The sequence below is a fragment of the Leopardus geoffroyi genome, chromosome D3, assembly GCF_018350155.1.
Source record: "Leopardus geoffroyi isolate Oge1 chromosome D3, O.geoffroyi_Oge1_pat1.0, whole genome shotgun sequence".
Classification (NCBI taxonomy): Eukaryota; Metazoa; Chordata; class Mammalia; order Carnivora; family Felidae; genus Leopardus; species Leopardus geoffroyi.
Genome location: NC_059339.1, coordinates 7,565,147 through 7,577,785, shown reverse-complemented (window position 1 = coordinate 7,577,785; position 12,639 = coordinate 7,565,147). Strand labels below are relative to the sequence as shown.

Genomic DNA, 12,639 nt, shown 5'->3' with positions numbered 1-12,639 from the left:
TCAGCAAATGCATGCCACTTACCCCTTCCTGTGTCCTGTTGGCCACCTCTACCTTTTCCACTTTTGTAGACTAAATGCTGGGATGGCAATAACTTGCAGCCTGCAGATCCTCACTAAGCGACCCCAGGGTCAACGCAGCATGCTAAGCCCTGGATACACTGTAGCACAAAGCGTGGTTCTTGCCCTTAAGAAGGTTACATTGTAGTGAGGGAAACAGACATGCCAATGATAATGACAGTATTTTGTGACCTGATATAGGGGCATCTGGAGCAGATGGGGTGGGAAGGAGGAGGAGATCAGGGTAGGTAGAGGAGAAATTACATAAATGAGGCACTCTAAGCCAATCTGAGGGGTCTCTGGGGGTGGGGGCAGGAGAGCAACCCAGAGAAAGCAATGGTTACATTAGGGATGGCCTTGCACTAAGGAGGTTAAACTTGAAGATTAAAGTAAAGGAGGAGAAATGGATTACATTTGCATGTTAGAGAGTAAGACTGGGTGATGGGCAGGAGGGGGATGGCTGGGCAAAGGGACAACAGCAAGGAGAGTATTCTGGTATTTGGGGGAGAAGGAAAGGATTGCAACAAGACGCAATTCAGAAGTATAAAGAAGTGTAAAGACTAAGGGGCAACCTCAGTATGGTATCAGTCATGATCTTTAATTTGCAGCATGTCAGAAGCTGGTTAGCTTTAGTGGAAGATGAGCAAGTTCTGAAATGAGCAAGAACCAAAGAAGGCCAGGAGCACCTGGGTGGCTCAGTCGGTTAAGCAGCCGACTTAGCTGGTTTGTGAGTTCGAGCCCCGAGTCCGGCTCTGTGCTGACAGCTCAGAGCCTGCAGCTGCTTCAGATTCTGTGTCTCCCTCGCTCTCTGCCCCTCCCCCACTCATGCTCTGTCTCTCTTAAAAATAAACATTAAAAAAATTAAAAAGTAATAATTTTTTTTTTTTTTAAAGAACCAAAAAAAAAAAAAAGGCCAGATGCGTGAGCTCAGTGCCTCCAATCCTCTGGGGCTCTGCAGGGGCCACTTTGGCTGTAAGTCATTTTTCCACGGCCCCTACACTCCCTCAACAATCAAAGTCAAAATAAAAAACAAACAAACAAACAAACCACAGTGAGATCCACTCCACACCCACTAGGATGGCTAAAAGAAAAAAGAAAAAAACAAGTGTTGGCAAGGATGTGGAGAAGTTGGAACCTTAGTCTACTGCTGGTGGGAACATAAAATGGCACGGCTGCTGTGGACAACAGTCTGCCAGCTGCTCAAAATGTTAAACACAGAGTTACCATATGGCCCTGTAGTTCTACTCCTCGGTATACACAGGCAAGAGACACATCTGTACAAAAACCTGTGTGGCAATTTTCATAGTAACCGTGTTCGCAAGAGCCAAACAGTGGAAGAAACATCCCAGTGTTCATCGGTGCATGCCTAGATAACCAAAATGTGGTAAATCCACACGTGCAATGGAATATTACTGAGCCGTAAAAAGGAATGAAGTATATTAGTACATATGCTACAACACGAATGAACCTTGAAAATACGCTAAGACACCAAACACAAAAGGACGCATCGCGTGTTCCATTTATGTGAAATGCCCAGAACAGGCAAATCCACAGGGGCAAGAAGATTTGTGGCTTTCTGTAACTGCCTCTAACCTTGGGTGGAGAGAGGATCTCTTTTTCGGATGACAAAAACGTTCTAAAAATAACTGTGGTGATGGTTTCACAACTCTGTACAAACATACTAAAAACCACTTTAAAAGGGTGAATTTTATGGCATGCTAATTATATTTCAATAAAACTAATATTTTAAAAAACCAACTGGCTAGGCGCGGCTGGGTGGCTCAGTCGGTTGAGCGTCCAACTTTGGCTCAGGTCATGATCTCATGGTTCATGACTTTGAGCTCTGCATCAGGCTCTCTGCTGTCAGTGCAGAGCCCGCTTCGGATTCTCTCTCTCTTTCTGCCCCTCCCCTGCCCGCACTATTTCTCTTTCAAAGTAAACAAACAAACATAGGGAAAAAAAGAGAAAAAAAAAAAAACACCAACTGGCTAAACCATCCACCAGTCTAAGGTTGCAACCCATGCCCAGGACCAGCCTTGGGAGAAGAGGAAGACAGCTTCTGGGGAGGGGTTGGCCTTCACCCCCAAAGGCTCACCCAAAACTGGGAAGGATATTCAGATGCTGGGCAGCATGCAGGAAGGAGGCAAAAGGCATCTGGGCAGCCTTCTAGATTCCTGACCTGAGAACTCACCAAGCCTGTTTGTGGACAGATCTCTAACTTTGTTCCGAGTCACTGGGTCCTCAGCAGACATCCTGTGTTTAATCACTTGTTGTTAGAAGAGCGTCTGGCCTACACTGACTCACCTTTGAACACATGAATGTTTCAAAGCACTTCATGTCCACTATCTCTTTATTTTTATGTGACCTCAAGTGACTCAGCTTCTGGGCAAGCCAATGGCTGCATGGATGGATATGCAAACTGCCGATTCACTAGTGTCTGAGCTGGTGACAATTTTTACAGTTGTAGTTTTAGGGAAGAAAGACACGGGGAGGCAGATTGCAGCATCTGGTTTGTCAAAACAAATTTTTTTTCCAAGGTCTCCCCAGTCTATCATAAGGCCCACACTATAGGGGAGATCTCCCCCACGATCATTTGAGACCCCATTAGGCTCTACCAGTGGTAGGCTGGTAAATGTTCACCAACCCGCTCTGGAAACAGGAGGGACAGGAGGGTTCTGATGAAAAGCACTTGCCCGTTTCCATCGTGTCAACATTCCTGCCATGTTGATTTCCAACTACCAACTTTATGATGGATGTGGAGTGGGGAATCCCAGAGACCACAATACAAGAGCAGGGTTCTGGCCAGAACCCTGCTTGCTAACTGGCTGTGTGGCTTCTGAGTTTTCGTGTCCTTTTCTATAATAGGAGGGAGGTTTCATACCCTGCAGCACACCCTTTGGCTCCTGTCTCTGAGGAACCATTCTGTGGTTGGAGCATTCTCTTCAGTTCTCCCCCTTTGCTGGGCTTTGCTAATGGTCTGCTCCCCAAACACCAAAGCACCTCTGTTTATGAAAACAACTTGCTCCTGCAAGTTGCTAGGTGAGGACCAAAGCTGCCAAGAAGCAAGAGCCGGGCCTGCGCTCACAATTTCGTATCACCCTCCAGAGGTGGAAACCTCCTCAAACCTCCTCCCTGTGCAACAGTGGATTAAGGGTTGAATTGGCAGCCCAGAAAGAGGGGTAGTTGGACTTCAGTTCCTAGTATAGGTCATAAAGGTGCAAAGGATCACCCAGGTCCTTTATTTAACAAGTACTCTCCGGTCTCTAGCACTTACTATGTGCCAAGCACTGTTCTATGTGCTTGACAAATACTGTGTTTAATTCTCATGACAGCTCCGTGAGGCAGGTGGTGTTCTTTTCATCCCATTTTACAGATGAGGCAAAGAGAGGCTAAGACACAAGCCATAACTAAATAACTCACTTCTGTAACCGTATGATCTCTTTTTTAACATCTCTAGAATAATAACTAATATTCAGAGACAGCCCGACATCCAGTTTCTGGTAACTGGGTAGGTATTCAGATGAACTCTCAATCTAAAAATAAGGAATAGTCTAAATAGTAAGGAGTAGCTGAAATGGAAGGAAGAAGAGAACCCTGGAGGAGAACCCAGCAAAAAGCCATTTAACCCTGCAGAGATTTGTCAAGTCTAGCATATTCGAACTCCAGTGTGAATGGCTTTTTGAGGCAAGAGGCCAAAAATAAAAGTCCGGGTGGGAGACGAGACTTTCCCCCACAATAATTTGAGACCCTACTGGGCTCCACCAGTGGTATTCTGCTAAATGTTCACCAACCAGCTCTGGGTGGGGTTGAGGAAAGGATCCTTATATACAGAATTTGCCAACTTCCATAAGTGTAAATACTCCTGCCACAGTTGATTTCAAACCATCAACACAGGGTCACTGAACTCAGAGTTGGGAAGGGCAGATCTGTTAGCCAGCTGCTTATGTCACTGACGCCCACCCCCCCCCCACCCCCCAGGGTACAATAAGCAAACCAGACTTGCTCAATAGGGCAGCATATATTTGCATCATCAGGGTGGTCCAGGGACCCATGAGCCCTGAACTTAGATAGTCCTGGAATAGCAGTGCCCTCGGGAGCCTGGCAGGAGGAAATGTAAATCATCTCTGGAGGAAGGTAACTTCATCCTAGGCCTCAAATTATTCCTCTAAATAAATTTTAAAATACAGTGTCCAGCATGGTCAAAGAGAACCAGACAGATCACAAGGAAATAGGACACCATGAGCAAGAACTAGGAGAAACAGACCCTCAGGTACTTCAAATGTTAGAATTACCACAGACTACACCACAACTGTGCTTTGTTGAAAGAAAGGTTAAAAATATCTGCAGGGGACAGGGAACTATAAAAAGTGACATACTAGATTTATAAAGAACATTTGTAGAAAGCTTTATAGTTTAATCAGAGATCAAGAACACAAATACCTTCAGGGGCCATCTGATAATGCCAATGAGTAAAGTGACCTGGTGACACATTGGTGACCTGAAGAGCTTTGAGGGGCACAGGGCTCCTCAGTTCCAGCTGATTGTTACCATGTAGCACTGGGGGACCAGTTTGCAGATCTTCTGCTATTTCTGGAGAAGCTGGATATTTTGATTTCTTTTTCTTGTGGTGAAATACACATAAAACTGACCACTGTAACCATTTGAAGGTGTACAATTCAGTATGCTTAAGTGTATATTCACAATGGTGTACAGGAAACATTATCTGGTTCCAGAACTTTCTCATCACCCCAAAAAGAAATCCCAAACCCCTTGGAAGTCACTCTCTATTCCCCCACCCCCACTCCCACCCCCTGGCAACCACCAACCTGCTTTGTCTCTATGGATTTCCCCAGTCTAGTTATCTCATGGAAGTGGAACTATACAATATTTGTTCTTTTGTGACTGGCTTCTTGTACTTACTATGTTTTCAAAGTTGATCTCATTCCTTCCCAATGGCTGAATAATACTTTATTGGGTGAATATACACACATCCATTTATTAGTTGATGTTTGAATTTTTGACATCTTCCCATTTTACTTTTTCAAGCTTTATTTATTAAAGTAATCTCTACCCCCAACATGGGGCTTGAACTCACTACCCAGAGATCAAGAGTACCATGCTCCTCAGACTGAGCCAGCCAGGCACCCCAGAAATCTTCCTATTTTTCAAATATACATATTCAGAAGTTCTTTGTGGTTCTAAGCCATCTGAGGGCCAACAGTAGAAATCTCTGTTTTATGACCTGCTGTGTCTTATTTTCCTAGATACAATGCTCAGAATGATTCACTAAGGTAAGTGTTGTCTTATTTTTCATATCAGGCACCCATTTCCCCTGTGGCTTTTCTCCCCAAAACCAAACTCTCAGGGGTAACTGCTTGGTTCTAGAATGAGTGAGGAGTCTGGGATCCAGTTTATGGCGGCGACCTTGAGCTTTCCTGGGACTCAGTTTCCCCACAGGTAAAATGACTTGTGTCGGGCTAGTTTATCTCCAAGGGTCTGGGTTTGCTATCAGGGTCACTCCCATTTTTCCTAGCATTCATATCCGGGCACGGATTAGCTCTGGTCAAGTCGGTTTATCGGCAGCTGAACACAAAGATGTGGCCCCTGGGTTATCCGGGATTCTTCCAAGAGCTGTCCTGAGGCATGATGGGGAAGAAGCTACCTCAAAATCCTCCCTGTAGGCCGGCCAGCCCATTACACCTGCTAGGGTCATTTGCACTTGTGCGGTAGCACCTGGTCTGAGCCTGGGACTTCAGTGAAGAGTGGCTTCGATTTAAATCGTGACTCGCTCTCTGAGAGCAACCCCAGAAGGAAAGGAAGAAGCCCTGTTGAAATGCTGATAATCATTGAGCTTTTCCTGCACGGAAAGCTATTTAATAGGCAGGGTCGAATGTCTCGCCATCGCCTCGCCCCTGACACCTTTCCTCCGACTCTAGTTTTCCAAAAGGACGAGGGAAAGGGAAGCGACGTCCTAGCTCGCGTATTTGCACAGGGCAGAGGACCAGCAGAGATCCGTGTTTCCCAACGCTTTCCGAGAGCACCTCGCGTCCCGAATCGCCGCCTTCAACTCTGAGAAGTCAGGAGTCCCACAGGAAACTTGCGTTATTGCACCCGCTGCCACACACCCGGGGCAGCGGACCCGCCGCCGAGCTGGCTCCCAAGGAATGCGCACCCTCCACGGCCCGCCGCCCCGCCGACGCGCCCTCCCCGGGGGACCCCGCGGCACCTGCGGCCTCCGAGTGAGTGTCTCTGCCTCCGACCGCCCCCCCCCCCCACTCCGCGCGCCCAGGGCCGGGGGTCGCCGGGCGCCCCCGGCCGCCTCCCCGGGGAGCGGGGGGTCGCGGGCGCCTCCCCGGGCGGGCCGGGGAGGCTCGCGGCGCTGGCCGGCGGCGGCGGCGGCGCCCGGAGGCCGCACTGCTGGCGGCCGCGGCGGCGCTGCTCCCCCTGCTCGGTGCAGCTGGCGCCCGGCGCTTGCGCACTGGGCCCCGGGCGCGCGCGGCGGCTCCGGCTTTGTGTGTATGTGTGTGAGTGTGTGTGAGTGTGTGAGAGAGTGTGTGTGTGAGTGTGTGAGTGAGTGAGCGGGCGGGCGCGAGTGTGGCCGCCGCGGAGCGCGAGCAGGACCCGGCGGGCGCGCTCCCCCAGCCTCTCTCTCCCCGCCAGAACCATGTCGGGCAGGTCGGTTCGAGCCGAGACCAGGAGCCGCGCCAAAGATGATATCAAGAGGGTCATGGCGGCTATCGAGAAAGTGCGCAAATGGTAAGCGGAGGCGCCTGCTCGCTCGCCCGCCCGCCCGCCCGGCGCCGCGGCCGCCCCAGACCCCCGGAGCACATACAAAAAGCCAGCGGGCGCCTCGCCGCGGGCCGGCCGCGGGCCCGGGAGTTGGAGCGGCGGGCGGCGCGCGAGCCGGGTCACCTGCGCGAGGCGGGGGCCGCGGCCGCTGCCCAGGTGCGCTCGCGCCTGTCGCCCACCTGGCGCGGTGGCGGCGGCAGCCTGGAGGCGGCGGGGCGCCCCGGGCCGGGCGGTGGAGCGGCGGGCCGGCCCCGCCGCGGCGCTCGGCTCCCGGGAGGGGGGCTCGGGGCCGGCCCCAGAAGCCATTTCGTTTTGTGCAAGTCACATGAAAGCGGCTTCCCGCGCGCCGGGGCCGCGATGCCGGCGGCGGAGGGGAGAGCGCGAGCTCCATTGTGCAGGCACCGAGCGGGGCGCCGCCGTCTCCGTCTCCTCCCCGCGCGCCCCGGGCGGCGCAGCGCCGGCCCCCGCGCCCCAGCCCGCGCCGGGCCTCCCTCCCGCCTCCCTCCCCGGCTGGCTGGCTGGCTCGCTCCCCGCCTCCCAGGCCCGGCGCCCTCGAGTCTGCGGAGTTTGCAGAGCGCGAGCCGTTTAAATTTAGCGCTTTGGGCTGCCTGGAGCGAGGGCTCTCGGCGAGGAAGAAAGATGGGGGCGAGCGCGAGGAGGAAGCGCCGGGGCGGCCGCGGGCCCGGGGCGCCCGGCACCCCCGCCCTGCCCGCGCCGCCCGCCCTGCCCGGCCTGCCCGGCTGGCGCCCGCGCTCGGGGGGTCGGCGGGCGGATCTTTTTGGCCAGAAACCGGTCCTCGGCCGCGTCTGCCTCTCCCAAAGCGGCGGCTCGTGTTTGTTTTGCCGAGAGAGCCGTTGTTTTTGTTCTCCGCGCGGGGGGAGAGGAGATTCGGTGTTGGCCGTGCGTGTTCTTCGAGCTCACGTTGGAGTCTGTCCGGCGTGGCCTTGCTGTAATTAATGGGGGACCGAACGTGTTCGCGGCCTCATCGGGATCTGGCTCGGAATCGGCCCGCGGGCCAGGCCCCAGGCGCAAGCACATCGCCAGGTTGGGGCAGACTTGTTGAAAACTCCTGGCTCCTTGATTTCAACTTTATTATTTTTTTTCCCACGGCTTCACCAGGGTCAGGGAGGGAGAGGAGCAGCCGCGAGGTTCTCGAGTGTCAGCCCCCGCGGGCTCGTCCTGACCCTTTATTTAAAGACTAAAAAACGGGGCAGGCCCCCCGGTGGAGTATGTTTATGTTTAGGGGTGTCATTTCTCGAGTAACGCCTTGGTCTCTAAAAACCACCGGGGGCGAGCCTGCAGCCTAGCCGTGTCACAAGTTAGCTGTCCTTTCTGAGTCAAACCCAACAAAAAAAGGCGAGAGGAAAATCAATAAAGTCCACGTGCTCCCGGGCCTCCTATGGAAAGGGCTGCCTGCGGATGGCCGGATGCCCGGCCAAGGGCTGGGTTTGGCTCCAATGGGACAAAGAATTTTCAGAACCGTGAGAAGGGGAGCCCTTCCAAAGTTGAGATCCAAGTCTTCCACACTGTGGGAGCTCCCGGGGCACGCAGGGTGCCCATTGCCCAACTGGAGCCATTTAAAAATGGCAGAAACAGCTGCAGGCCAAAACACACACAGGAAAACAAGCCCACAATTCCCTCTCCTGTGGGATTCCCAGAGGGAAGGCTGGAGTCGGCCCCCCGCCTTAGTGCCTGTGCACAGAAAGAGCCAGTGTCTGGGCCTGAGTCCCTTCTGTCAGGGCTTGGAGGTGAGAGAGGGGATGGGGGCAAGGCGCCTTTCTCTGTTCCAAAGAGGCGTGGTGGGGCCTTCTGCTCCAGGTTTCCAGCAGGGCAGGGGCTCAGGCACCCTGCCAGCTGCTCCTGCAGGGCTGGGTCTGCCAGCTGCTCCACGGGGAGGGCAGATGGAGCTGTGGGGTTTTCTGCCCCGTGGGCGCTGGAACAGCCAGCCTGGAGGCCGTCCATGCTGCTGAGCCCACTTTGGGACCTGGCCTGTGTTTGGGGGAAGGGGAGAAGAAGGTGTTTCCCTCCCTGCCCGTGTTTTGGGAAACAGGTCATGATAAAGGATCTCAGGGCTGCGCCCCCAGTTTACTTCCTTGCCGTGACCTTGGGCAAACTGTGGAACTCCTTTAACCGTGGCAGCAAGGGGTCCCTTGCTGCTTTCTCTCTCCTAGAACAAGCTCTTGTCTCCAAAAGCACTTAGCCCTGCATACAGGATCAGTCACTACTGTGCCCTTATTGTAAGGTGGACTCCATAAAATAGGTGTTTTGCTGATTTTTTTCCCCCCCCTGCCCCTTTTAAGCAAAAAAGACTTCGCCTTATTTCCACGGTTTCCCCAGCCCCGAGAAGCCGAATCTCACCTCCACTGCACCTTTAGAATAGGTCTTCCAGTCAGTCCTTGAGACGTTGGGTTGTTTATTAACTGCGTGGCCACCAACCATGCATTTAACTAGTGGCTGGGACATCAGGTTGCCAGATTTAGCAAATAAAATTACAGGACACACAGTTAAATTTGAATTTTAGATAAACAATGAAATTAGTTTGAAAAAATAAATGATATATGTGTATAGTTTTTAGTGTAAGTATGTCCCATGCAATATGTGGGACCTACTTATATTAAACTGTTCTAGATCTGAAATTCAAATTTAATGCAGCATCCTGTATTTTATCCAGAGAACAGAGGTGTCTGTCGTATCGTTTAGCCTGGAAGCCTAGGATAGTATTTCTTCTCAGCCCTGGTGACCCCTAAAAATCCCGCCTCTGCCAACCCTTTCCTTCTCTTGTCCCCAGAAAAAGACAGCAGCCAGCCGTGACCACCCTGTCCCTAGCTGCCAGCCTTTTTTCCTCCCCTGTCTGGGGTCCCAGCAAGGCAGGCTGGTAGGCTAGGAGGCAGCCACAAGATGGCTGGAAGAAGAACAAAATGGCAGGCCCCTTTTTGGGAAACTGGGCCAGGGTTAGGAGGCCCAGTGTGGGTGCAGAAGAGCAGGGGAGTGGGGTCGTTGGACAGGAGACAAAAGCTTGAACCACAAAGTAGGCTGAGGCCTCGGACCCCTGGGCCCTTGGTCTGAAGGGTCCCTCAGTGACTTACCGAAGAAGGAGATAGTCCTGTTCCCCGGAGACTTCCCTCCGGTCCCTGGGGGAGGAGGAAGTTTGGCCGTGTTTAGGGCCTCATCTCATTACCTTAGGGGGTGCCCTCCTGCCAGGTACAGGGCAGGTCAAGCGATCTCGGGCCTAGTTAGGACGACACCATTCTCCTAATGGTATCGAGGACTAGCCCTGGGAAGTGAACACAAAGTGAGGGATTCAGTCTCTTTGAGGGAGTCATCAGGGCCCCCATGGGCAGTGACTCCAAGATGGTCTCCTGGGCTAGCTCTTGGACCTTCACCCAGGAAAACATTAGAAATTGATCTTGGCCTAGAAAATCTGTGATGGGTGCTTGCGATTTATATGGGAGCCTGTGCAGGGGGGGCAGGGGCGTGTTTAGAGCTTTATTGCTACAGCTGGGACCCTATGTGCCCTTTTGTCCAGGAGCCCAAGTCCCGAGAGGAATTGAGAGGTACTTACCTGGCTGGTTAACCAGGGCCCGGCAGGGCACGGGTGCTCAGGGTGTGCCCATGGGCAGTTCTGTGGCAAGGTGGGGGGTGCAGCCCACTGGTGAATCTGGGCCCATGCCTACAGGGGTGGGGGTGAGCGCTGGGGATCTGAAAGAGCCCTCGCTCCTGAGGCATGTGGGCCCCTCGTGGCCAGGTCACTGTGTGTGTGAGAGTAGTCAGGAATCTGGATTTTTGCGTGGAGTCTGACTTTTTTCTTCTTGGAGTTTGGCCAGCGATTCACATTTGTAAATCCACATGCAGACCAGACAAAACCTCCCTGGGGGTGCTCGTTTGCCACCCTAGACATGAAGTAGTGAGCACAGCTTCATTCTCCCGAGGAGGATCGGGGCAGCGCGTTCTGGGATGAGGGGTTTAGGGGACTGATAGGGACTCCTTCTCCCCGAGCCCGTGTGGTGTTTCCCGGGGCGCTGCCAGCTGGTGGGGACGCCCAGAGCCTGTGGGTCGTGTCTGCGAAATCCCTTCTTGTCCTCCCTGCTACGTGCGCAGTGACTGACTCCCTGAGTTCCGGGCCTGGTGTCCCTGCTTGGCCCGCTGAGCAAAGGGCAGTCCTTCGAGGTCCATTCCTGAGGGGGGGTTCTTAGTGCTTGTCTCTGGTCCCGTGGCCCCTCAGCATCCAGTAGAGATGCAACTGAAGAAAGATTCCTTTTTTTATTTTGGTTTATTTATTTTGAGAGACAGAGAGAGTGGAGGAGGGGCAGAGAGAGAGGGAGAGAGAGAGAGAATCCCGGGCAGGCAGGCTCGTGCTGTCAGCGCCGAGCCCGATGCCGGGCTGGAACTCACAAACCGTGAGATCACAACCTGAGCCAAAACCGAGAGTCGGACTTTGAAGCGACTGAGCCACCCAGGCACTCCTGAAGAAAAGATTCTCATCTTTGGGGTGAGTTAGGGGACTCAAGCCAAGGGGTCACCAGCTGGGGCAGAGGGAGGCACGAGAGCCTGGCTGTTGTCAGCTTGGAAGCTTCAGGGCCCTCAACCGCTCAGGGAAGCACATGCGACTCTGGACCTTTGTCCTGGCTCGTGTGCAGGCCGCAGGGCCCAGAGCTGGCCCACTTTCTGCCCTGAGATACGGCCTAGGTTTTGCAAGTCAGTTACTTTTGTTCTTGTTTTTGTTTTTTGTTGTTTTTTTTTTTTTTTTTTTAAACTTTTTTTTTTTCAACGTTTATTTTATTATTTATTTTTGGGACAGAGAGAGACAGAGCATGAACGGGGGAGGGGCAGAGAGAGAGGGAGACACAGAATCGGAAACAGGCTCCAGGCTCCGAGCCATCAGCCCAGAGCCCGACGCGGGGCTCGAACTCACGGAGCGCGAGATAGTGACCTGGTTGAAGTCGGACGCTTAACCGACTGCGCCACCCAGGTGCCCCTCTTGTTTTTGTTTTTAAGACAACCAAACCTTGGATTTGCTGACCTAGTGGGGCCCAGGCCGAGGAAGCCAGTTGACAGGGATTGCGGGTAGTGAGTGCCTTTGGCCACTTGCGTGGGATTCTAGCAATTTGTGTTTCTTTATCCGGCTTCTGTCCCCATGTGCTCTGTGGAATGATTTCTTAGTTTTCCACAGGAGACAGAACAGCATAGAGTGGGCTCTAAGGTCAGAGCCTGTGTCCGGTCCAGGTTCTGCCTCAGACTAGCTGTGTGACCATGAAGCAGTTATGTAACCTCTCTGGGCATCTTGTTTCCCATCCATAAAATGGAGTGAGACTGGTTCCCCTCTCGCAGGCTTGTTGGCAGTCTTAGGGGGAGAGGGCTTTATTGTAAATAAAGCACTTGGCAGAAGTACGCCTTCAGCACGCAGTGTGTCTTATGATTGTTGCTTTGTCACCAAGGTTGTTCTTTGGAACGCCCCTGTCCCTTCCGGGTACCTTCTGATTTTTCAGTATGGACGTGGGGAAAGACAGGGATTATGAGTCGTCCATCCTGCTTCCAGGACGTAGGAGATGGGTGGGTGGTGACTTAGATATGTGTCTTTACTTAATTCTTTCTGGGCTGAAAAGGGCAGGGATGAAAACCAGAGAAGCCAGAGAAGCTTCTCCTAAAGGCAGTGCCACATGGAGGCTTTGAACACCAGCCCCGGGGAGAGAACAATCTCACCTCCTCCTGCCTCAGTTTCTCTATCTGTCAAATGGGGAAGGTGACTGTTCCTGCCATTCAAGGTTATCGGAAGATTAGAGTGTGTATGGGGCT

The 12,639-nt window shown here is 52.8% G+C and overlaps 1 protein-coding gene across 2 annotated transcripts in view; it reads left to right on the top strand.

Annotated features, from left to right (window-relative positions):
* The first annotated feature begins 6,549 nt into the window (after positions 1-6,549).
* BCL7A (BAF chromatin remodeling complex subunit BCL7A) overlaps positions 6,550-12,639 on the top strand; it is a 31,527-nt gene continuing 25,437 nt past the window's right edge. Inside the window, exon 1 of one of the 2 annotated variants that reach the window (XM_045457135.1) lies at positions 6,550-6,813. In XM_045457135.1, the coding sequence (XP_045313091.1) occupies positions 6,722-6,813 (92 nt within the window). In that variant the 5' untranslated portion in view covers positions 6,550-6,721. The remainder of the gene's footprint in view (positions 6,814-12,639) is intronic. The other variant, XM_045457134.1, reaches the window with a different exon arrangement.